This window comes from Zingiber officinale, chromosome 4A (genome assembly GCF_018446385.1).
Source record: "Zingiber officinale cultivar Zhangliang chromosome 4A, Zo_v1.1, whole genome shotgun sequence".
In the NCBI taxonomy this organism is placed as follows: Eukaryota; Viridiplantae; Streptophyta; class Magnoliopsida; order Zingiberales; family Zingiberaceae; genus Zingiber; species Zingiber officinale.
This window is the reverse complement of record NC_055992.1, coordinates 151,042,645-151,067,691: the sequence shown is the minus strand read 5'-3', so window position 1 is coordinate 151,067,691 and position 25,047 is coordinate 151,042,645. Positions and strand designations below refer to the sequence as shown.

Here is a 25,047-nt window from a genome sequence, read left to right as displayed (position 1 = left end):
GCTGGACTTCTCGCCAAGCGTCCGGTCAGCCCGTCGACTCGCTTGGACTTCTCGCCAGCTATCCGGTCAGCCCGTCAACCTAGCTGGGCTTCGTGCCAGACATCCGGTCAGCCCGTCGACCTGTCTGGACTTCTCCTGCACACTCGATCAAAGTGTCAGACAACAACAAAACTAACTTAACTCATTTGTCATTCATCAAAACCTAGGTTAGACCGTTAGTGCTACCCGCACCAACAATAACTTTATTTAAATCAATTCTAGAATACTCACAAATTCACTAATTAGCTATCCTTGGAAAAACACGACTTGAGACTCCTTACTAAATGTATTATCTTTAATTTATTCGAGTTACCAATCTTAATTAATTTGATGTGCCATGTGATATGCAAAATGACCAACGTCATACCCCAAGGTAGTTTTGATGTGATTAGCCAAGTTAGGTTAGGTCCTATTGTGTTTAACCCTGTGCCTAAGTGTATAGGAACTTAGGAGCATTGGATATCGAGCAAAAGACACAGCTAGCGAGAAGGACGGCACGGGAGAGAGCCGACGGGTTCAGTGCGTTTGAGGGACAAGGTGCTACGGAAGAGTACACGAGCAGACGAGAAGGAGGCACACAACGTTTCCGAGGGCCGAGAAGCCGGAGCGGAAGCTTGCTCGAGAAGGTCGGAAGTTGGATTCGGGTGAGCCTTATTCTGGATGACAGAAATCACCCAAACAAGCAGAACCAAAGTGAAAGATCTGAACCGATGTGAGTATAACTGAAGCAGGAGTCCGGGACCAAAAATCAACAAAGGGCTGATTTTTGGTCCCGGGGCCCAATCCGGGGCGCCCAGAACCATTCCGAGCGCCTGGAATTCGATTTTTATCCACTTCAACGTGGCATTTGAACGTTACGTTGGAGATAAATTTCTATCTCATTCCAAGCACCTGGAACCCTTCCAGGCACCCCGAGCAGGGCTATATAAGCAGCCTTGCTCCCAGAAACTAAGTAGTACAACTGAACAGTCTGAAACAACACTTGTACACTTCCTAGTGCTTGTTTAGCTTTGTTTTGTGAGCTTTGAATGCTGTAAGAGGCTTCTCCGCCTGAAGGAGAAATTAGTGCGTGATAATGAACATTTTTATATATTATTTTGGCTCTTATACTTAATATTTTTATCATCTCATATACTTAAATCTTGTTTTATATCACATTTTACGAATTGATATTTATTTAGAGTCTTGATATAATTCTTCATATATTTTCTGGTATTTTATCTAAAAATGCACATCTTAATTTGTAGGGAAGCAATTTGGAGCATCGAGATCAAGGCATCCAAGATTCATCCAACAAATGGAGCTTGGCTCATTTCCTTCCAATTTGGATCAAGAAAGAAGTAGAGCTCCACTCTTCAAGCCCAATCACAAAAGCCCAACTCATCCAATTTGGAGCCCAATTTAGAACTCAATTTTATTCTTAAGGGATCCGGATTCAATCCCTAATGGATCTACTTTTTCAATCCGGATCCGGTAACCCGTTAAGAAGCTTTTCTTTGCCAAGCACAGATCACGACTTCCTCTGGGTTTTTTTTTCTTGCGCGGCTAGGGCACAGCCACAACTTCCTTCTCCTCTCTTCTTCCACTGGCCGGCGGCTACTCTTCTTATTCACCGCCGCCGGCCGGACTTCTCCTCCACCTCTTCACGACCATCCACAGCCACAACTTCTTCTCCTAGATCCAAATCGGCGACGACAGCAAACTTTTCTCGGCGTCAGCAAGCTTCAATCGCAACGGCAACGAGCATCCACCTTGCCAGAGGGGTTCTCTGGCAAGATCCTTCACCTCTCGACGTTCTCCTTTCTTCTTCCTACTGGGGTTCAGGCGGTAGAGGCAGAGGAGCGTCGGCGGTTCACTCCAATTCACAGCGCCTTCTCGCAGCCGTTCATCTTCCATCGAGGGAGTTCTTCGGTGGAAGCTACGGTCATCATCACCATTGTTGAAGCAAGCTCAGCCGGTTCCTTGGCAGCTGTTCATAGATTCCGAGAGTTCAGGAGCTGGTCGTTTTGAGTGAAGCTACTTCAATTCCGAGCATCACTACTTCCTTCATCCGGATCAGATTTGGGCAGACTAAGATCCATCTTCTATAGATCTGATTTTCTTCAAGCTCTGGTGGCCATTTTCTTCATTCCAGCGAGCCCAAGCAGTAGATCTTCTTCAGGAGAAGTGGGTGTTTTGTGTGAAGCTCCTTCATCAGATTCCGAACAGAGCAGCACTTCCCTTCATCAGATTTGGATAGCTCTGTTTGTTGCAGTTTTTTTACGTGATTCGAATTGATTGTTGATGTTTGTTTAAACGTTGATGAATGCTTGTATTGATATGATCTCCCATGTTCATTTTGCATGCACTTTGTTTAACTCAATTTATGCCTTTGATGTGTTCAACGAAATACCCCAAACACTTTGATAGCTTTATTAATGTATTTTAGTTCCTTAATTTCTTTCATTGCTTGTTTGGTTAAATGTTAGTGATAGTTGTAATTAGGATTAGATTTCTTTAATGCTCTAGATTACGTTCTATGTTTAACTTCTTTAGTTGCTTACTTTATGTTGTCTTTAATTTTTCTTACAATCATAGTTTAAATTAGACTAGGTTTTCTTATTTGCATCGTCTTTCATTTACTAGGTTAGGTTTATTTAATGCTTTGTTATTTCATTCTTTAGTTTAATTCCGTTAATGGTGAATCGTAGCGTAGAGTGACAATGCGCTATGAGATCACTATTAATTGATAGATAGGATGTCTTTCATTAATTAGGATTAGATTTCATACTTGCTTTGCTCTTTTGTTCCTTAGATTTAATTTCATATTTATTTTGTTATTTCATATCGTAGTTTAAAATTCAAACCCAACCCCTCTATTTTCACGTTAAAATTCAAAGCAATAATTGATCCTAATTTTATCGTTTACCGCTACATTCTTTGGGGAGATGACCCGAGTCATCTCTATACTATTTTAGTGTAGAGGGGTTCAGTAACTTTAATTGTAATTTGATAAGCTCTCGTAGCACGACACTCGAGCTCACATCAGTGCGCTTTAACTTTTTTGGATTAATAACATTTCCGGTTGTAACCAAGTAAAATTTCGATGCCTCTTTCTTTTTAGTTTCTTCTTTATTCTTACTTCTGCAAGTGTTATTTTAATCAAGCTGTAAATCTGAGAAAGGTATTTTTTTTGTTTAATTTATGCAGGGGGCTATTCACCTCCCTCTAGTCGGCCGTCAAGGGTCCTAACAGTAGGGATTGTACCTGACTTACCTTGTCGATTTTTGATGCTCCCCCTATAGTGATGCTTTCCTCTGACGATGCTCCCTCTTCATTGGTGCTCTCGATACTCATTGAGGATGTACTTGTTTTGTCGTCTGGTAGGTACTTAGCTATTAGAGATGCTCCGATGATTTTCTCGGTTTCAGATTCTTCTGATGATGACTTGGTGTCCATCAAGGAGTTGGGTTCAACTTCTTTTGATTCTTCATTGAGCTTCAAGAATTTTTCTCAAAGTTCTTTTGCACTTTGGTAGTCGCCGATTTTGTCGAGATCTTCTACCGGTAGTACGTTTAAAAGATGAAATTCAGCCTTACCATTTGACGTAAAATTGTCGCTCTTCTTTTTGGTCCAGAGGTGTTTTTCTATTTCTTCTCCGTTTGTATTCTTCGGTGCTTCACAACTATATTTCATTATTAATAAAATATTAAAATCTATTTTAAGAAATACCTCCATTTGTCGCTTCCAAACCGCGAACTCCCCCTTGAATGTTGGTGGATAGATGTTAGCTTCGGGCATTTCTTGTTTGCTTTAGTCGGCGGTTAGTCCTTCTGAGACGGTCTTGCTCTGATACCAATTGTTAGGGCCCTTGGCGGTAGTCTAGAGGGGGTGAATAGCCCTGCAAAAAATAAAACTAACCTTCCTTGGACTTTATGGCTCAATTATAATCAACACTTGCATAAAATGAATAAATGACTAAAAGAAATAAGAGAAGAGGCACAACGATTTACTTGGTTACAACTGGGGATATTGTTAATCCAAGGATAATAAAAAGCTTAATAATTTCTCCATCGGCCGGAGAAACCTCTTACAATAATCAAAGCTCACAATCCGCTCTGGCGAGTCCAAGCACATGGACCAAGAATGTCAACATCCTGTTGAATTTCGATCCCGGTCTTCTGCTCCGGTTCCGCTCACCTTGGTTCAGGTCTTCCGCTCTGGCTCCGCTCGCTTGGATGATCTCGGCCATCCGGAATAGGGCTCACCCGAACCCAACTTCCAGCCTTCTCGAGCAACCTTCTGCTCCTGGCTTTTCATCCCTCGGAATCACCGCGTGCTTCCTTCTCGTCTGTCAGCGTAGTCTTCCGCAACATCTCGTCCCTCGGACGCACCGAGCCCATCGGCTCTCTCACGTGTTGTCCTTCTCGCTAGCTGTATTTTTTGCTCGTCTCCCTGAGTAATCTTCTGCTTAAGCTTCTCGTTCCTCGGAAACATCGCGCGCCTCCTTCTCGTTTGCCCGCGTACTCTTCCGCAGCACCTCGTCCCTCGGACGCACCGAGCCCGTCGGCTCTTTCCCGTGCCGTCCTTCTCGTTAGCTCCGCCTTTCGCTCAACTTCCTGTGCTCCTAAGCTCCTGTACACTTAGACATAGGGTTAAACTCCAACAAGACCTAACTTGACTTGGTTAATCATATCAAAACTACCACGGGTTACCAACGAGCTGATCATCTCAATTTGCTTCGTAACAATAAAGGGATAAACATTTATCCACTCCCGGGCACCCGGATCATCTCCGGGTGCCCGGACTGCTGTTGACGTGGACCCGAAGTTGAGCACACCTGAACCTAGCTTCGGCCTTCTCCCCGAGCAGTCTTCCGCTCAGGCTTTTGGTCTCTCGGAAGCGCTGTGTGCATGCTTCTCGTTCCACCGACGTACTCTTGCACAGCTTTTTGTCTCTCGAATGCATTGAGCTCGTCGACTCAATTCCCGTGCTATCATTCTCATCTGCCGCATCTTTTGCTCGATTTCTTATGTTCCTAAGTCTCTACATACTTAGACGCAAGACATCAAATACATAGACCCTAATTTGACTTAGTTGATCATATCAAAACTAATACGAGGTACTTATACGGCATAACACCATTCCTTATCTCTAATCAATATTATATTATAATTATTATAACATAAAATATTTTATCTTTAATCAATATTAGTTAATATTATTGTGAGAAATCGAATGTCGAACATATTACTATGAGTGTTTTCAAATATACCCGATGGATGAACCACCTCTAGGATTAATTAAGCAAAATGTAGACACCTAGATTATTAAAAAAATATTAGTTAATATTATATTATGATTAATAACTGTTATACATGTACAAAACTATTACATCATTACCATTAGTTTTAAGTTATTTTTTATGTTGCAATAATTAAAATTCCTAGTTGCTACAATAAAAAAAATATTTAAAAAAGATGAAACCGAATAAACATTCTTTTAATAATAAATATTAAAGAATATCGTTTTGACAATTTCAATAAAAATATTTTGTACGTATTATTACTGATCAAGTCAATTTCAAATTTTGTTGCAACTTGAGGATTGAGGTGACCATTGTGTTATAACAAGAGAGGTAATATTGAGCGGCCTCCTAGGTGGGAAGAACTCATTCCCTAAAGGGATTGTCTTTAACAAATGAAGTAAAATGGTGATTTCACTCACCTTGAACGTCCTCCAGATCGAATGGACTTTTGCTCAGTGCTCGAGACTTCAAGTTTTTATGTTGGACGTCTGCTCCACGACCCGTCCAGACTTTCACCTGGTCCGCGACCACCAGGATTTTCACCTAGAGTCCTCAACTCTAGAATTTCGCCCAAAGCGCTCGACCCGTCAAGACTTTCCACTTAGGGTTATCTCCCCCTAGGATTTTTCGTAACCTAGGGTTACAACATCCTAGGACCTAGGGTTACCTCCCCTTAGGGTTTTCCATCTGCCTAGTATCCACTAGAACTTTTACCTAAGACCACTTAGGACTTTTCTACAAGCTCAATCACGCTTGTTAGATAACAAGACAACTTAACTTTGAACTCTTTATCATTATCAAAACATAGGTTCGATCGTCTGGTTCTCACTGCACTAACAATCTCCCCCTTTTTGATTACGACAACCTGGTTCAAAGTTAAGTAAAACATAACAATATTTACTGTAATATAATGAAAAAGAATTTAAGTATGAGCATAAGTAAAATACAACAATTTTGACATATTTTAAAAAAACTCCCCCTATGCTCATGTTTTATGTTTAACTATTAACTTTAACTTTTCTCTCCCGCCATATATAAAAAAAAGGTACTAAGTCAGAGAGAAAAAGGATCTTTAAATCTAAAAGGATAGTTTTTTAATCTTTTAAACTCTCCTTGAAAGATAACATTTACTTGGCTTAAAAATCATTTATCTTTTAGCTAAATATCTAGCTTTGAAAAGGATGTATTTAAAAAATACTTAACTCAATACTTAGCTTTGAAAAGATTTTTTTAAAAAAAACTTAACTCAATACTTAGTTTTGAAAAGATTTTATTTAAAAAAACTTAGCTCAATACTTAACTTAAAAAAAAAAACTTAGCTAAATTTAAGTTTTGAAAAGAATTTCTTATAATAATACTTAGCTTAGAAAATAATTTCTTTGAAAAATAGTTAGCTAAGTTAAAAATACTATATCAAGTACTTTACTTTTTGAAAAAGATTTTTAACACAATTAGTTAAGTACATAAAAACTTTGTTAAAAATACATTTTCAAAAACATATTTTTCCAGCTAGAAATATTTGAACTTTCTTTTTAAATAAAATATTAAGTTACTTTTCAAAAATAGTTAGACTTTCTTTTCAAAAATAGTTAAGCAAAAAAAAAAAAAAAAATTAAACTTCCTTTTTAAAAAATACTTTAATTTAAAATCTTGAAAAAGAATACTATAACTTTGAGAAAACATTTAAGAAAAATTAATGTCTTAACTTCCTTTCACTCCCCCTTAATTGATGTAAAAAAAAATGAATGCTTTAAATTTTAGGGTCTTAGAGTCCAAGCATGAAATTTCAAAATTAAAACACAAGTTTATAGTAAAAGTAATTATTTAGTTTCCTAATTTTCCATCATACTCATTCTATGTTATCAAATATGTTCAGCTTATAAGTTGTGTGAGATGGAGTTAAGTTAATTTTATCTATCAATTTGAAAAATATTTATGATATTGAAGAATATTTAAGTTTGAGTTTAAATTTGGATTTAAAATATTGAATTTTAAATTTTAAGTTTGAATTTAAAAATTAATTAGAATTTGAAGATTAATTAGAGTTGAACTTTTGAGGATAATTAAGATTTTGAAAATTTATAATTTAAAAATAATTATAATTTTAAAATTAATTATGATTAAGATTTTGAAAAGTAATTATGATTTGAAAATAATTAAGATTAAGTATGATTTAAAGATAATTAAGATTTTAAAATTAATTATGATTTGAAAAATAATTAAGATTTTAAAAATTAATTATGATTTGAAAATAATTATAATTTAAAATTAATTATAGTTTTGAAATTAATTATGCTTTAAAACTATAAATCATTAATTATAGTTTTGAAATTAATTATGATTTAAAATTATAGTTTTATAATTAATTATGATTTAAAATTAATTAGTATTTTAAAATTAATTAATATTAAAGTGACTTAGATTAATTAGTTTGAATTAATTTTAATTGAATTGAGCTTAATTAATTTAAATTTGGTTAACTACTTTTTATTTTAAACCTAGGTCCAATTCACCCTTTTTAGATTTTCAATCAGGGACCTTAACAGTTTTGTGAGATGATTAATTTAATCTTCACTTTAGATTTAAATCTAAGGATTGATTCACATTTGAGTTAGGCTAAGGTTTAATAGTTAGTTAATTAAATATTTATTTCAATAATTGACTTCCAGAGTGTGGTGAGACACTAGCCCTTCTTGGGTATTGGATCATCAATCACTTCTAAACAAAGTCTTTTAAATAAATTGAATATTTAACTTCCTTTCTGAAAATTCTAGGTCTAACTAGTCAAATGTGAATCAATCCTAAGTCTTTATCTATCCTAATCTAAACATGAATAATTGAGAGCAGTAGAGCATACATCAAACAAATTTATCTAATGAATATAGTTTTTCTATTAGTTCCCCCTAGCTCATAGTCTCGATAGGATCTATCAAGGTAATGGATTTGATCCTTGGGGATCTAATATTAATCAAGTCCAACTTAATTAGTTAGATTCGACTTGGGAACCCATATTTAAACTGTTCTTCTATATGTTCGATTAACAAGTGATAGATAAGACTTAAATTTCTGTTTAGTTTTATATCCAAGTCCGGATTGATTGTATACGACTTTTTATTTTTTAAGAATCAAATCAAGATTATTGGAACTCAAGATGAATCGTTCCAACGTGTGTCCTTAAGTTCTTTGACTTGACTTTTCAGGTTGGAGTTTTCTTCCTCAAGTTGTTGGACTTGAGTTGAAGTTCCAATCTAAATTGACTCAATCAAGGAGCTTGGATTAGTTATCTCTTTAAGGGCTATTACTTCCTTTTGAAGTGATTTGACCCGAATGTTGGATTTGGCTAGTTTACACATTAGATAATTTACTAAGTTATGTAATTCTTCTACTTGAGTACCAACAAATAGAGAACTTATAATGTTGTTAAGCCTTTCGAAAATGGATACAGATTCGTTGCTTCTTTCGGACCCTGTTTCTGATTCAACTCCCATTCGAAAATCCATTTGTCCAAAATTTTGGGTTCTTACACATGAAGTAGGAGTTAGACCAAAGTATTGGTTTGATGGATTTTATTTTACCTAATTCATCTCATAATTTCTAAGTTATTAAGCAAAACAAACCTATAGTTGTGTGAGATGATTGATTTTAATTTAAGTTTAACTTTTTGATAAATGATTAAGAGTTAGAATCAATCAAGTTAACATTTGATTAAGTTAAATTTGATTTAGGCAATTTTTGTTGATTGAGTTAAATTTTAGGTTGAAGTTTATTAGGTTTTAATTAATTTCTAATTTAGTTTCAATTTTTTTGAATTAAATTAATTAATTTTGAATTAATTTCAATTAAGTTAAGGTATTTTATTTATTGACTAATTAATTTCAAATTAGATTTTAATTAATCTCAAATTAAGTTTTAATCAAGTTTTTGATTAATTATTAATTAATTATTGTTTATATTTAGACTTTTGTTTAATTAATTAATTAATTTGTTAAGATTATTTTTTAAAAAAAGAATTAGGTTCAGATTTAATTAAATAATATCATTGTTTGCGTCATTATTAATGTTTATTATTGTTTTGAGTTTTGATTAAGATTAATACTTGTTAGTGCAATCGATCTCTAGGATTTCGATGTTTGACAATATGACCAAGGGTTGACCCAAACAGGACTTGATGTTTGGGAAAGAGAGAAGTCTAGTCAGGATCGGGCTAGATGACTAGCAAAGGTAAGTCCTAACCAAAGGTTAGACAAAGTGGAAGTCTCGGTAAGTGAAGCCGGATCCTAGTGAGTGAAGCTAAGTGAAGTCGGATCATTGTTTGCGTAATTATTAATGTTTATTATTGTTTTGAGTTTTGATTAAGATTAATACTTGTTAGTGCAATCGATCTCTAGGGTTTCGATGTTTGACAATATGACCAAGGGTTGACCCAAACAGGACTTGATGTTTGGGAAAGAGAGAAGTCTAGTCAGGATCGGGCTAGATGACTAGCAAAGGTAAGTCCTAACCAAAGGTTAGGCAAAGTGGAAGTCTCGGTAAGTGAAGCCGGATCCTAATGAGTGAAGCTAAGTGGTGGAAGTCCCGGTGAGTGAAATCGGGCCCTAGTGAGTGAAGCTAGCTGGTGGAAGTCCCGATTAGTGAACTCGGGCCTTAGTGAGTGAAGTTAGATGGAGGAAGTTCTAGTGAGTGAAGCTAGGTAGAGGAAGTCCTGGTAAGTGAAGCCAGATAATGAAAGTCCTAGTTAGTGAAGCTAGGCAACCCTAGGGAGGTAACCCTAGGTTTACTGTACTATTTTTATCTACTGTACTAACTCAGTGTTGCTAGGTCGACGGGCTGACCGGGTAGCTGTTACGAAGTCCAGACGGGTCGACGGATTGACCGGGCATCTGGCAGGTAAGTAAAGGTAAGTCACTAGAGGGGAGTGACTGTGAGGACGCGTTCTCAGGAAGGGAACTTAAGCGTCGATCCAACTTAGAACCATTTTGGAACTTTAAGTTAAGATCTTGACTAGATTCCGGTCTCAGTGAGATGGAATCTAATTACTGTTTTTTATTATTATAACTGTACTATGCTAACACTTTGTTTTGCAGGATAGTTTTGCATTTTACCTCGGACTAACGTTTTCTTGCAGGTTGCTGGAAAACCTAGGTCCGGGCGCCTGGAATGCAAACTTTATCCCCTCGCCGCGTTGCCATGTGGAGCTTTATGATTGGCTGGGCTACGTCATACTCCAAGCACCCGGAGCCTCCTATATAAGGAGGATGCGTCCTGGAGCAAAGAATCAACTAACAACAAAGACTTCCAACGCTTATTCTGTCATGTTGTGCTCCTGTGACGCTGAAGCTTCTCCGACAAAACACGCTGTCTTTTTCTTTTCTTAATTATTGTCGGTACTTCATTTCTTTTAGCATTCCTGTACTTTCATTCTGTGACTACTCTTTCGAATTGCTAGTGGATTGTCCAACGAAAGCACTCAACGAGTGCGGGTCTTGGAGTAGGAGTCGACGAAGGCTCCAAACCAAGTAAAAAATTACTTGTGTTAGCATTGTTCTATTTTCAATTTTTCAGTTGCATATTCGATCTTCTTTTCGAATTTTTAAATTGCTATTAACCCCCCTCTAGCGAATTACTCGATCCAACAATACTTATTATTTCAATTAGTTTGAATTATTAAGATTTTTTTTTTAAAAAAAGGTTATTTGACTCTTGTTAGATTCAAATTTAGTTTTGAGTTCATTAAGAAGTTTATAGGGTAAGTTTCTAGACTGTGGTGAGTCACAACAGACATCATTAGAGTAACCATATATGAGATAACTTTCTAAAAATGACCAACCCAAAGAATTTAATACTAGATTTTGGTATAACTAGCTCATGTTTGACTGAGATAGCTTTAACCAGATCCATTAGGTCTAGTGTACCAGGTAGAACACATATCATTCAGCCTAGACATGCCTTCGATAAAATTTTCTTGGCGTACTAGCATCCCAATTCATTCTGATACTATGTTATTAGAGTTTGTTAAGTCTTTTTAACTAATCATTTTAAGTTAAGCAGAAAAGTAAATTTAAACCTAAGCATACATATTCAATCAATCAAGTAGGGTGAACACATTTTCTATTTGTTCCCCTAGGTTATAGCTTAGATATGGTCTATCTAAGTGATGAATCTGACTCTTAGGGACCAAGAATAGATTTGGTTTAATTTGTTTAGTTAAAAATGATTTAGGGACCCATGCTTGGACTTGATTTCTAATGTTTTGACTAAGTAAAAATAAGTATGATTTGTTGGTTGTGTTTGGTTTGTAACCGAGTCCGAATTTGTTATATATGGTTCGTTGCGATCCAAAAACCATATTTAGACACTTGGATCCCAATTTGAACTTTTCAAAAGTTTTCTTAAGTCACTTCACTTGACCTTTCAAGTTAAAATTTTCTTCCTTAAGTTTTGCAACTTGAGTTGAAGTTCCAACTGAACATGGTTAGTCGAGTGATTCAATCTAGCATGCTCCTTAAGGTGACCAATTTGCTTAAGTAGTAAGTTATTCTGTTTCTCAGATTTTGTTAATTTTCTAAACAAACATTTAATTACTTTTAACATTTCAGACTTCGAATTGAAAGTTACCTTATCGGGTTCTTAGAAATGGATGCGGATTCGTGACTTCTCTCAGACTCCTTGTCATATTCTGACTTGCACTCGTCCTAAGACTTGGACTCGGACTCTTCATTTTTTGCCATAAGTGCAAGGTGCCTTGAGTGCTTCGGTTCTTCTGTGTCAGACTCCTTGGAAGACGACTCATCCCAAGTCTCCTAGAGAGCTTTCTTTTTTCTCGTGAACTTGGTCTTCTCTTCCTTTCAATTTGGGCACTCATATTTGAAGTGTCTCTTCTTGTTGCATCCATAGCAAGTTATTTCTGATTTGTTTTGATTTGAGTTGGATGACATCTTCTTTGTACTCCTTTTAAATTTCTTCTTGTTGAATATCCTTCTAACCATGTTTACTAGTTCTTCTTCATTTGTAGAGTCTGAATCTAACTGGCTCTTAGGTTTAGGTTTAGTCTTGGACTTCATTTATTTGCTTGGTCTTGCATACAATGCAATTCTTTTCTTGACTTGACTCAAGTTAGACTGCTCATGTAACTTTAATTCGTAAAAAAGTTTATCTAATTTAATAATTGAAAGGCCCCTTAAAACTTTGTAGGCATCTACCATTAATGCCCACAATGAGTTTTGAGGGAAGATGTTTAGAGCATATCTTATAGTGTCGCAGTTTTCCAATTGATGTCTGATTAGATAGAGACCGTTGAGAATGTCTTTGAGTTGTTCGTGCAGTTGGATTGTGGTTTCTCCAGACAATATTTTTATATTAAATAAATTATTAAGTAAGAGATATCTTTTTGTTACCTTAGAGTCATCGGTTCCCTCATGCAGTTTTACCAGAAGAACCCATAGTTCTTTTGTGTTTTCTAGGGTCTGAATCAATGGTGTTTATAACTTTATAGTTGTGCTTTCTTCACCATTTGGGGATTCCACTTTTCTGAATCTAGTGGTTCCCTGTTCTCCGTGGGTGGTGTATATCTCTTCAGAATTGTGAGCCAGAGTTTAATATCAAACTTGAGGTAGCATTCCATTCTTTGCTTCTAGTAGCTAAAATTTTCATCGATGAATAGTAGAGGATGAATAGGACCGTAGCCCTCTTGGTAGGAGTTTGACATTCTTGTAAAATGATGGATAACAAAAAAAATTCCAAGACCTTTTGTCTTGGAATTAATAGTGCGAGATAAAGGAGAAAAGAGAATATAACAAAAATAAGATTAAAATCTTTTTAACAAAAGGAAAAGAAAATATTTTTAAAGTGCTCGAAAAATGGTTAAGTTAATTAAGAGTGACTGACTCTGATACTAATTGAAGGATCGGAATAACAATAGGGGGGGGGGTGAATATTGTTTGTTACAAAACATTTCTTTTATCGTAAACGCGAATCAGAGTAAGCAACGAAATAAGATAGCAAAAACAAAACATGAGAGACACAGTTGGTTACTTAGTTAAGAGCCTATGTCGACTCCTACTCCAAGATCTACGACCCTTGATCGCACCGTTAGATAATCCACTAAAATTACTCTTTCTAAAATCTTCAAAAAAAGAGGTAATTCGTACAATGAAATTTACAAGGAGTTATGCAAACTAAAAGTAAATATACTGATAATTAAGATATAAGATGAAGATCGTCGTAGCTCTTTGGTGTCATAGCTTGCATACAAAGTTGAGGCATAGAGCAGTAGCAGCACAAACAGAGAGAAAGAAGATCAGAAGATTGGACAGAAGTTCTTCTTAGCTCGAAGCTCAAGATGTACTTTTATAAGCATAGTTCGGTTGACTGAAAAAGCCTTCGGCCAACGAATCCTTTAAGTAGACCGATCTCCCTATTGGTCGATTGATCAATCAACCTTCCTTCTTCGTCGAGATTTGATCTTCATGTCATTTAATGTTCGGTCAACTTATCACCTTGATCAGTCGAACGATCCCTGTGTTTTCCAACTTTGCCAAGATTGAATCTGCCACTGTGTTTACCAAATTAGGTTTAGTTGTCTGATCCCTGGGTTCGATCTGCATGACTTCCAAGTTTACTCTGCATGATCTGAACCCTACCACATCAGCTAGGCTTGGTCGACTAAAACTCCTGTTCGATCGACTAATCCCTTTAAATTATACAAAATAGAGTTAGTTTCATAGTATAAAAAGTATCCATACAAAATAAAGTTAGCACAGCAGTATAATATTGCATGAGTAAGAAGAGATAGTAAAACCTATTCTGATCTCAACTTAGAAACCTCTCGATTTCTTCAGTTGGATCAACGACCTATGATTTGTTCCTTCCAAGGACACAACCTCCCCATCGCTCCACTCTAATTGCTTAACTCAACCTACTTACCAAACATCGAGTCCTCCAGACCTGTTTGGACTTCGGCTCAACTTTAGATTGGCTCGTCAGGGCATCCCCTTGATATTAGGTCCTCCAGACCTATCGAGTCCAACTACCAAGTGTCAGGTTGGTGCCCACCTGGACTTCCTGCCTAGCTTCCACAATCTTCTAAGACTTTCCTTCCTAGTTGTGACTAGAGCTTTCCTAGTTGAGTAAACATCATACACACTTAGTTAGTTCATCAAATCTTAAGAAGACTTAACTTAAACATTTGACAACATCAAAACTCAAGTTCGATTCTAGTGCACCCTGTACCAATAGAGCGTTGTCTTCAATTCAATCTTTTGTGAACCCCCTTTTTTAGGGTTCATTCAACGCGTCTAATCGATTAGGTTTTTCTCTAATTGATTGCTTCATCATCCTACAACCCAACACCTGTAGAATGACTTTTTTTCGAATCCTAATTGATTAGCGAGTCATCCTAATCGATTCAGAGAGTCGTAATCGATTACCCAATCAATTCCGCAACTCTCTATTCACTCATGAAAATACCTTAATCGATTAGCTCAATCGATTAAGCATTCTTAATCGATTGCCACAATCGATTCTCTCTTCTCACGGCAAAATCAACTCTCCAATCAATTGCATAATCGATTGAACGATCAATTTGACACCTCTCCGTGCTCGCAATTTAAGCCCCAATTGATTATCCAATTGATTGGTGAAGGCTTAATCAATTGGTTAATCGATTCAGCCTTCTCTTCTCTCGTGACACAATCAATTCCCTATTGATCAGATCGATTAGCTTTGGCCCAATTAATTACTCAATCAATTGTCCAATCCTAACTCACTTAACTCGAATCTAGGATTCCCTTGCTCAACATTTGGTCAGCAATGACCTGTTGGGACTTTCCCACCAAGTGTCTGATCAGCCTTTGACCCATTTAGACTTTGCTAACTTTTCGTTGAACTTCAGATCACCAAGTACGGTTCTCCTTGATCCACTTGGATTTTCCTCATGCCTAATCATAGTTAGGGCTTTTCTCTTACCAACGTGTGGTCCTCCTTGACCCACTTGGACTTTCCTTTGTCTAATTGCAATTAGAACTTTTCTTTACCAACGTGCGGTTCTCCTTGGCCCACTTGGACTTTTGTTTGTCTAATCGCAATTAGCACTTTCCTTTTCCAACGTGGGATCCTCCTTGACCCACTTGGACTTTTCTTTGCCTAATTGCTATTAGGGCTTTCCTTTGCCAACGTGCTATCCTCCTTGATCCACTTAGACTTTCCTTTGCCTAACCGCAGTTAGGATTTTCCTTTGCCAACGTGCGGTCCTCCTTAACCCACTTGGACTTTCCTTTCCCTAACTTCCAATTAGGACTTTTCCAGTCAAGTATCTGACCCTTATGACCTACTTGACTTCTTCTCATAAATTGTCCCACATATTGTCCAAATATCAAAATTAAACTCGAATCTACTCGAGTTTAGTCAAATTGATTAACATTGACCTGAAGACGATTGCACCAACAATCTCTCAACAAGGACGAAGATTATGGCAAAGGAATATCCAGTGTCTCCATGGAGATGCTTTCAAAACAGCAATAAAAACCTTAGAGAAGGTCAAAACAAAGGATCCCTAATTTCTCTAAACCCTACATCAAATTTTTTTTACTTCTTCTCTATATTCTTCTTGCATATCATCTTAATTAAATCCTAATTTGAATATCGGAGTGGCCCCGAGATCCATCCCTCAGCCAGTTTAACTCTCTTTTGAATTGCATTTCCAGCCCTTTCTTCTCAATCATCAATGATCTCCAGAGAAAACATGCATCAATAAGCTAGTTGACTAATAATTTGGCCATCCATAATATTTAGCTCGAACACCCCTAAACCTGAGGACTAATGACTTGCCGATTCATAATATTTAGTTTGACTTGACTAATGCTTAAGCGCTGTTTTCTCGCTAGCATATGGATCAACATGGTTGTCAGCCATTATAGTATTGGCGACGGATGATGGTGATTAAAGAGAAGAATTATATTCAGTGCTAGATAATATTAAAAACATTTATCTATAAGGGGAGAGTTGGCTTTACTTGATGATGATTTGTCATTATCAAATCATACGATGACCTTTTTCTTTGTTCTCTTCATCTTTTGGCTTAAAGTATTTATTAATTTCCCTTGTGCTCAACTTGTTCTTTGGCATAACATGGCCCGAGTTACGGTGCAGCGGTAAGAATTATGATGGGCCAGCATTCCCCTACAATTAAGGTTCGAAACTATATTTGCGGTATTTGAATCATTCATAATGCTAGGTCATCTGTCAAATCATTTTTAGAATTTATCAGTTTGAAGATCTGAAAATAAAAAAGAAAGTGTTTTCATCAGTTATCTAATGATAGAGAGGATGATAATAATAAACCATCCTCATTTTCTTGGGTCATTTCCTTTTGTATTGTTCCTCTTGCATTGCTATGTCTATGATCATCACATCCACAATCTGATTCTATCAAGCAACACACTGTACTTGATCTAGGCCTCCAACCGTTGAACACGACATATGATCTCCATGATTATATCTTCACATTTAATGAACTTATATCAATACAAAAATACACCTGACTTACATTATATTATCAATATGTCAAGATAACATTGTGAACCCAACGAAAAGGCACAAGTCAGTTTTATTATTCTATCTTTCAGTGTAGATTGAACAAAAATACCTTGTGGGACATGGCATTGTGCTGCAAATCCAAAATCAATTGCAACAAGCGCTATATGCAATCACCGAAGAGAAGGACATTATGAATCTTCCTTTCTAGATAGCTCTAAAGTAAAAGTATTTTAATTTTTTTGGTAATTTAGATATTTAATTTTTATGATCCGATTAATCTTGGAGATGACCGATACGAATTTCTTATTTTTTTTGATAATATGTTATGGATGAGATTTAAACTCTTGTTGTCTAAGAAATTCATCCTATCGTTTTCCATCGTACCAAAGCCCAAAGGTATTTCAAATCCTTTTCTTGGATTCATCTAGAGGTGCTTTCATATTCATAATTTGCTGAGAGCTAGTTAATTTCGATTTATCACATTTTATATAGAATTGGTTAATCAATCGGTATTTTTTATTGGTTTTACTAGTTCTGATTGAACCGATTCCGATCGATTAATCGGTTCTAATCGAGAACGGGTAACATAATAGAATTTGGATAAGTGAATTTTTGGGCTTATACTGCTGAAGGTGATGAACATTTTATCACGTGAGCGTACAGTGAATGAGATTTTGCACTCTAGGAGTGCTGAATTTGGATATGCATGCATACAGTTTGAGACAAAGGAGTCTAGCAAGTGGATTTTTAACTTTATTAAATGGTATCAAAAGTATTTGTCATTCTAGCAAGCACGTGACATTTAGTAGAAATATTGTTTGATTTGTTAGTACTCTTGAATTTAACTTCCCAACATATCATATATTTCTTATAGATGCCTACATTAATGGTACTAGAGTGGTTTTACCTGTTTAGTTAAACCCGTAAAAAAAAATATTAAATCGGGAACCAACCATTAAATTGATAAAAATCGATTAATTAGAATTGGTTAAAATCGATTAATCGATTAACTGTTAAATCGGAACTAGTAAATTATCCGTTCCAATCTAATTTTCAATTTTCCTTTTTTTTTCACAGCCCTAAAGAGTACCCAAATGAAAGTAGTAGGGATCCTCTGGTTCGCAAATTATGGACCAAGGGATGATCCCTTATATGAGGACCTTTGATTTGGATAGACTCCACCTTTAAATAGATGGGGTCCATCCAAATCAAGAATCCTCATGTAAGATATCATCTCCTGATCTACAATTTACAGACGAGAGGATCCGTCCTCATTTAGGATCCAATCCCTCCTTTCGTCTCTTTCATTCTTATCATTTTTTTAGCATAAATAAATGCCAATATCATATTTTTAGCATAAATAAATGCCTTGTTTGTGAAAAATGGTGGGCCAGCCCATGATGGGGCCATTCCTACAAGCTTAAGCTCATCAACTTATTGGGCCAACTTAAGAGGCCCAATTAGCATAGCCCCAATCTTCTCCCACTGGTTTAAACAAATTAATTGAACTGCGTCAGCATGGAATTTGCTCTACTTGTTCTTTGCTGCATCCGCACGGAGTTTTTGAAGGCGTATACTTTCTTTTTATTTACAGAAACAAAGATAAGGGATAGCGACGTGACCGATGGGAAGAGACAACGGTGGCCGTTGACGTCGACGGTGCTCTTCCTTCTCGCGTGCAACGCCACGACGACATTATTCGGCCGCATAGACTTTAATCTTGCCGACACCCATCTCAGAGTGCGTCACCATCAGCAACTTTGTATTTATCGATTAGAAAAAATGATATAATTTTTAAAATTTTAATTTAAGAAATTCTCGTTTTATATATTTTATATTATTCAACTTTTTTAAATCATAAAAAAAAAATCCTCTACTTAATGAATGGGTGTCCCTTCTCATCTCCCGTCTAAATTATAAATCGATATAATATTTATAAAGCTATAAAATGTAACTATTGTACATGCTATAATAATTACAATTTATTAGTAGCTATAATATGAATACTATAACAGTTATAGTAATTATGATTTTAAAATTACTACAATATAAATGATAAATGAACGTGATTAAATCCGTGTTATAATAATTATAGAATCATATGTATTATAATATGAATATTTTTAAATAATTAAATATATATTATAATAATTATAAAATTATAACTACTATACTATAGTACACAAGATCAATTAAATATTTAGACCGGATATTTAATGATACTGAGAGTAAAAGGATAGATGAGGAGATCTTTTAATTAAAAACTAAAGTGGAATGTTCATTTATGTTTGATTTGCTGCGTGCCCTTACGAGGCAGCGTTCGCGATTGAGAGGCATGGGCCCATGTGTCTTACCGCATGGTTGTGTGCCTTAGTCGCAGAAGCTACCGTGCGACAGATATCTCTCTATATATAAATCTATACATCCAATTGTGCACACCTTATGAGCATTAGTTTTTTTTATTTTTTTATTTTTAGAGTTTGAGGTTTAAAATTTAAATTATAATATTTAAGCTATAAAAATTAAATATGATATTTATAAGGTATACACCATCAGGCCGCTTTGGTGTGCATCTGAGCGCTCAAATATATATATATATATATATATATATATATATATATATAAAGCTGATTAAATTTTATTTTTAAAGTTTAGTGGTTGAGTTATAATGTTCAAATTAAAAAAATTTAGGTACTCATGAGATATATACTTAGATGTCTAATAATATTTTTTTATTTTTTTTTAACTCTAGAGTTAAACTAATTAGATTTTGCTTCTAAAATTTAAGGATTAAGTTATAATATTCAAACTATATATATATAGAGAGAGAAAATATTAAAAAAAATTGAATTGAGACATTTTGATCATATCCAGGTGCCTCAACACTATAAATAAAAATTTAACAAAGATATCTCTAATGTATTGGAGGTGTCTCAAGTCGGGGCACTAACTATATCTCCAATGTATTGGAGGTGTCTCAAGTCGGGGCACTAACTATATATATATATATATATATATATATATATATATATATATATATATATATATATATATATATATACCATGCAAATCCTTATTTTGTACATTCATGACCGTATAAAATTAAGGGTTTGAAAGTTTGTTCAGATACTCCAATTCACTTTTGAGGATCGAGGTATCTAAATTCATACTCACCTATCTATAAATGTGGAGAGTAAGAATATATAAGATATCAATTTATTATATATATATATATACATACATGTACATCGCCCAGTATAACTATGCACGCATAGGATATCAACGACATTTAAAAAAAAAAATAGATTAAACAAATTAATTAAAATATTTTAAAATCTCTTTTCGTATTTAAGATTTAGCCTTCCTAATTGCATTACAGTATTAAAGTTAAAATTTTTTAAGATTTTATTTTTAGGATTCAGATTTTATAATTGGATTATAGTGTTCAGATAAATTAAAAATAAAAAAAGTATATGTTTTCGGGTATATTTAAAATTTATACAAAACAATATTAATATTTTTAATAAAAATAAAATTATATATATACAGTCGCTCATCGTGCGGCGCGCAGGAGATCAGGACTGATACATTTCACAAGTGTAAATATGTATTTGCAGCATATATGTGAGGAATGTCACGCTGATGTCACGTGTATGGGCAGGGTAGGGCCAGAATCGATACTTTGCTTATTGCGGAAGGCGGAAAAAGACGGCAGAACAGAACAAGGCGGGCATGGAACTTTCGGCTTTGGCGAAGCCCTAGAAATTCCACGTACCATCACATCATGGCGGCGCATCGGCTGACGCGTGCTCTTGGCCTTCCAATCGTTCGGCTTGTCATGGCGGCGGCGCGCTCTCGGTTTCTTCCTGGACTCCTCCTCTGCGAGTCGATCGGCTCGGCGGGAGGATCATTCGAAATGGACGCTATTTTTTTTGTTTATGCTTCTCTTCTGGTCTCGATCGGCGGGAGGATCAAGTTGGAATTCGGTGATGAATATAAATAATATTCTCAAAAGATTGTAGCTGAAGCTGAACTCATAAGTATGCTTCAGACAAAATCTACTCTGTTCAGTTTAAAATGTGGATGCGCAAACATAGTTGATGACATTTTTAGCTGTGTAGGACCCTTTATGTTGAAAATACCGACATCCTCTTTATCTATTGAATCTCTATGAGAAGACAAATTTAATGCATCGAAGGGTTTTGTGTAAATTGTGATTAAGTATTTAATGAAATCTGTTTAAATTGTGATTATTCCATTGATTTATAAAAGGTTAGACTTCAATGGCTAAAGGACAACGTGAACAATTGTCAGATTTTCTTGGATGTGCAAAATGACATTAAAAATTCTTCATGTAGCAAATTGAGTTTGCTCTATTTCTTAGATGAATAATCTACATTGAGCTGATTTTGAAACCTAGTTCCTGAGAAAATATTTTCTAGGTTTTTATGGTTGAAATTTTTTTCTAGCTAACAAAAAAATGTGCTACATCCTCTGAATTCATCACATGAGCATGCCCACCATTCTTCCCTAGTTAACAGCTCCCGCGAGCCATCTCAACTTATTTACATCTCTGTTGGATCTATCTGCTTCTCACGAGCAATCACAATTCTGATTGACCTCCTCTTCCTCCCTTGCCGACTCTTCATCAATGAATAACCCATTGCTTACTTCTTCGAGCAAACCTTACTTGCAACTTTGCAAGCAGGCCACAACCTTCACCCACTAGTCCCCTTTGTTGCCTCCTCCAATTCCTTTTGCTACATCATTCTAGTTCGTCCGACCCCTTAGCAAACTAAACTCTAATCCTTTGGGCGCTCGACTAAGAAATTGTAGCTCCCTTCCTCTTCCTTTTGCTTGTTGAAGGATTCTGTTAAAATTGAGGTCATTATCACCATAATGTCACTAGTTACGACTTCGATTGTCATGTATCACCACAACTAGCCACATGAGAGAAAAAAAGATTATTGGTCAGAATTGGAGAAAACCTTTTCTTATATCATAATTAAACAAAGGAAAATTGTTGGATTTTTCCATTGTTTTTTTTCTCAAAAAATGTTTACACAAACATAATATTTTAAGTAAACAAGTGAACCCTAGCTTACTGAGAGAGAATATATACAATAGAAAAAGAAAAAAAAACAAGTTTTGCCTGTATAATGAGTTACATAAAATATTATTACAAGTTCGCTATGCTCAATATTTCTTTATCTGCTCAGACAATAACATTTTTCACAATTTAAGTTCAACATACAATTTCAATGAAGAATCGCTATCGTAGTTAGATATCATCTTCTATGTTTTTTTCTCATGATGCATGTAAACACACAAAGATTCTGATCAAAAGCTAGCTAGAGTAGATAGGCATTCTCATGTATGAAGCTAGGCATGGTTCCGCTAATTAATTAATTGTAAAGAAGGAAGTGAGCTGGTGGCATTTTGTCTTTAGCTTATATACGTCCGACAAGATGAAGGTGGGGACCCAACAAGGAAGTCTGTAAAAGACAGCGCAGTTTCTCCTCCCCCACTTTTCTAGCTCTTCTTATTCACATGCACATCCGTAGCTCGTTATCACAACCGAAGTGGCACGCAGTTCTTCGAGCCTCCTCCCATTTCCCATCAACATCTCCTCTTCCAGTCCCATGACTTTTCTTCTTCTCCTACTCTATCATCAATCACTAGCTTAACATCAACTTAATTCCTCAAGATCTTTACCTCTCACTGGTATACACAGCCCTTTCTTCTTTGTTCTTTGTGTAATGACAACTCCTTCAGTGCAGTTTTGCATGGACTCCTCTGATTGGCTAAAGGTAATTTAAGCAATGTTGCTAGCTATAGATTCATGAACATTGTTTTTTTTTTCTTTGAAACATTTTTTGTTGATCCATAATCGAATTGAGTCTTGCTGTGATGTAAAAGAGAAGTAGATTTTTGAGTCTGATGGCAACGATCTCGTGCCGCGTTTACTGTGATCTTGGTTTCCTGATGAACAATTTCATTGCAGAGCATTGTCGTTGGCCATGAAAACAGCTCCGGATCACTGGAGCACCCCCTGACTTTCGGCGAGCTGATCTCATGCACGACGCCGGTGGCGGCGGCAGCAATCGCTGAGAGAAGGTTGCGGCCACAGCAGCAGCAGCAGGAGCAGGCGCTAAAGTGCCCGCGGTGCAACTCAACGCACACCAAATTCTGCTACTACAACAACTACAGTCTCTCACAGCCACGGTACTTCTGCAAGACCTGCCGCCGCTACTGGACGAAGGGTGGCTCGCTTCGAAACGTCCCCGTCGGTGGCAGATGCCGGAAGAACAAGCGTTCTGCCTCCAGCGACGCCAAGAAGGGAGCGACCTTGCTGGCCCCACATCAGCTGCCGCCGGCATTGTCCTTGGGAGAAGTGCAGTTACAATTGCCACAGTATCCAACGAACGACGACAACTTAAACTTCATGGATCCTGACAAGTACCATTTCGACGGGCTTAATCTCATGGAGGCAAGCAAGCACGGACTTGGAGGAGACGTGAACGCGCTTGGGCTTTGCATGGACGGAGCATTAATGGCTGAAGCTTGCCACGGGCTAAAGTTGCCATTGGAAGATGGGTGCAGGGGTCATGAGGTGAAGACTGGCGACAGTTCTTGGCATAATGTTCTTCCCGTAGAGTGGCAGGAGCCGATTGGATTCTCTGATGGCCTGCCATTATCGTCTTCACGATCATGGTCTAGAATATGAAATGATATTAGTCTTTATTTACGTCACTGGTAAATTATTAGGAGTATGGTTAATTCCATAGTGCAAAATGTGCCCCTTTTTGTTTTGAATTCACTTGTTTTATTATGTGCCAGTAAAGTTTTCCCAATGGAATGGTCAAAATGCTTTTTAACAGTCGGATTCTTTGCATTAGCGTCGTAAGCGTGCAGACTGTCGTCGACGGACTTGCTTTTGCTCGTATAGAAGAGATTTCATGTTCCTTTCGAGTGGAAGTTGATTTCCTAGCCCATGATGTCCTTTCAGATAAAGAAAACTTGGAAAAACAAATAAAAAAACAAACAATATCTTCAACAAATGACATAAAAATGAAACACAGCAAGATTTATATATCTTCATAAAAATGAAATTCCTGACTCCGTCCTGCACCCGAAGTGATAACAATTGTGAGCTAATTTTCTTCCACCCAGTGTCAGACAGATGGGAACTGATGAGCGCAATCACTGCTCGTGAGCATCGATGGCCCACCGCACACTGAAACTATAAATTTTCACGTAGAAACGTTAGTTTCTCGCATCCTTTTTTTTTTTGTGAACACAGAAAGGTTTTGGGTTGAGGAGAGTAACACAGATTCAGATGAATAACTGGCTGGGTCATTACACGTAGAGTAATTTCTTCAAACACAAACGGCACCTACTATCATGAGGGCAGTAGTTCAGAGAACAAAGAAGAAATTGAGAAGACAGAAGGAACCAAACTAGATGATAAATATGAACTACGCTGTCAAAAAGCAAAGCTCACAAATGAATAGGCCGTAGAAGGATAGGAGACAACGAGCGGGATAGAGACTGAAAGAGAAATGAGAGCAGAATGCTGACAAGGGGAATGCTGATTGCTCGGAAAGAGGAAGTGACAGATTACTGATGCTACTGATCAAGCTTCAGTGTTTTTTTTTTTTTTTTAATTTCGTTATCCAACTCTTTAAATAGCTCAATCTGGAAATAACTGACTTAATCCCATAAAAATTTTTCACTGACCATAAACGTAAATCAGGAAGTATTCACAGAGCACTACAAGATTAATCGAGACTAGTGATTGAAATTTCTGATAGAGCACTACATGTTCCATTGTAAAGGAATGACAATTATTCAGATTCTATCATGCAACGTGAATATGCTAATTTACCAGTGATACTCCATCTTGATAACATTGAGTGTATTAGAAAATTTCTAATTATTCATAATAAAATAACAAACAAGGTAAAAATAGTCTTACAATATTTTAAGTCTCCGACTCTATATCCATAATTCATTTAGCTGGATAATTAGAGGTGGTAAAAAAAATATCTATATTCTTTTTCGGATTCTTTGGACTTGGAATAAGCATAGTAAAAAACATGAATTCGTCTTTCATATACATTCATAACAACAAGTTATATGGTGTTAATATGATTGACCAAGACAATATTGCTGTCTAAATTGACCAA

The 25,047-nt window shown here is 36.2% G+C and overlaps 1 protein-coding gene across 1 annotated transcript; it reads left to right on the top strand.

Moving 5' to 3' along the window:
* The first annotated feature begins 22,391 nt into the window (after positions 1-22,391).
* On the top strand, positions 22,392-23,738 carry LOC121973794 (dof zinc finger protein DOF5.8-like). Its single transcript, XM_042525147.1, has 2 exons — positions 22,392-22,668; positions 22,863-23,738. The coding sequence occupies exons 1-2, from the start codon at positions 22,618-22,620 to the stop codon at positions 23,583-23,585; spliced, it is 774 nt and encodes a 257-aa protein (XP_042381081.1). The 5' UTR covers positions 22,392-22,617; the 3' UTR covers positions 23,586-23,738.
* Positions 23,739-25,047: the final 1,309 nt, after the last annotated feature.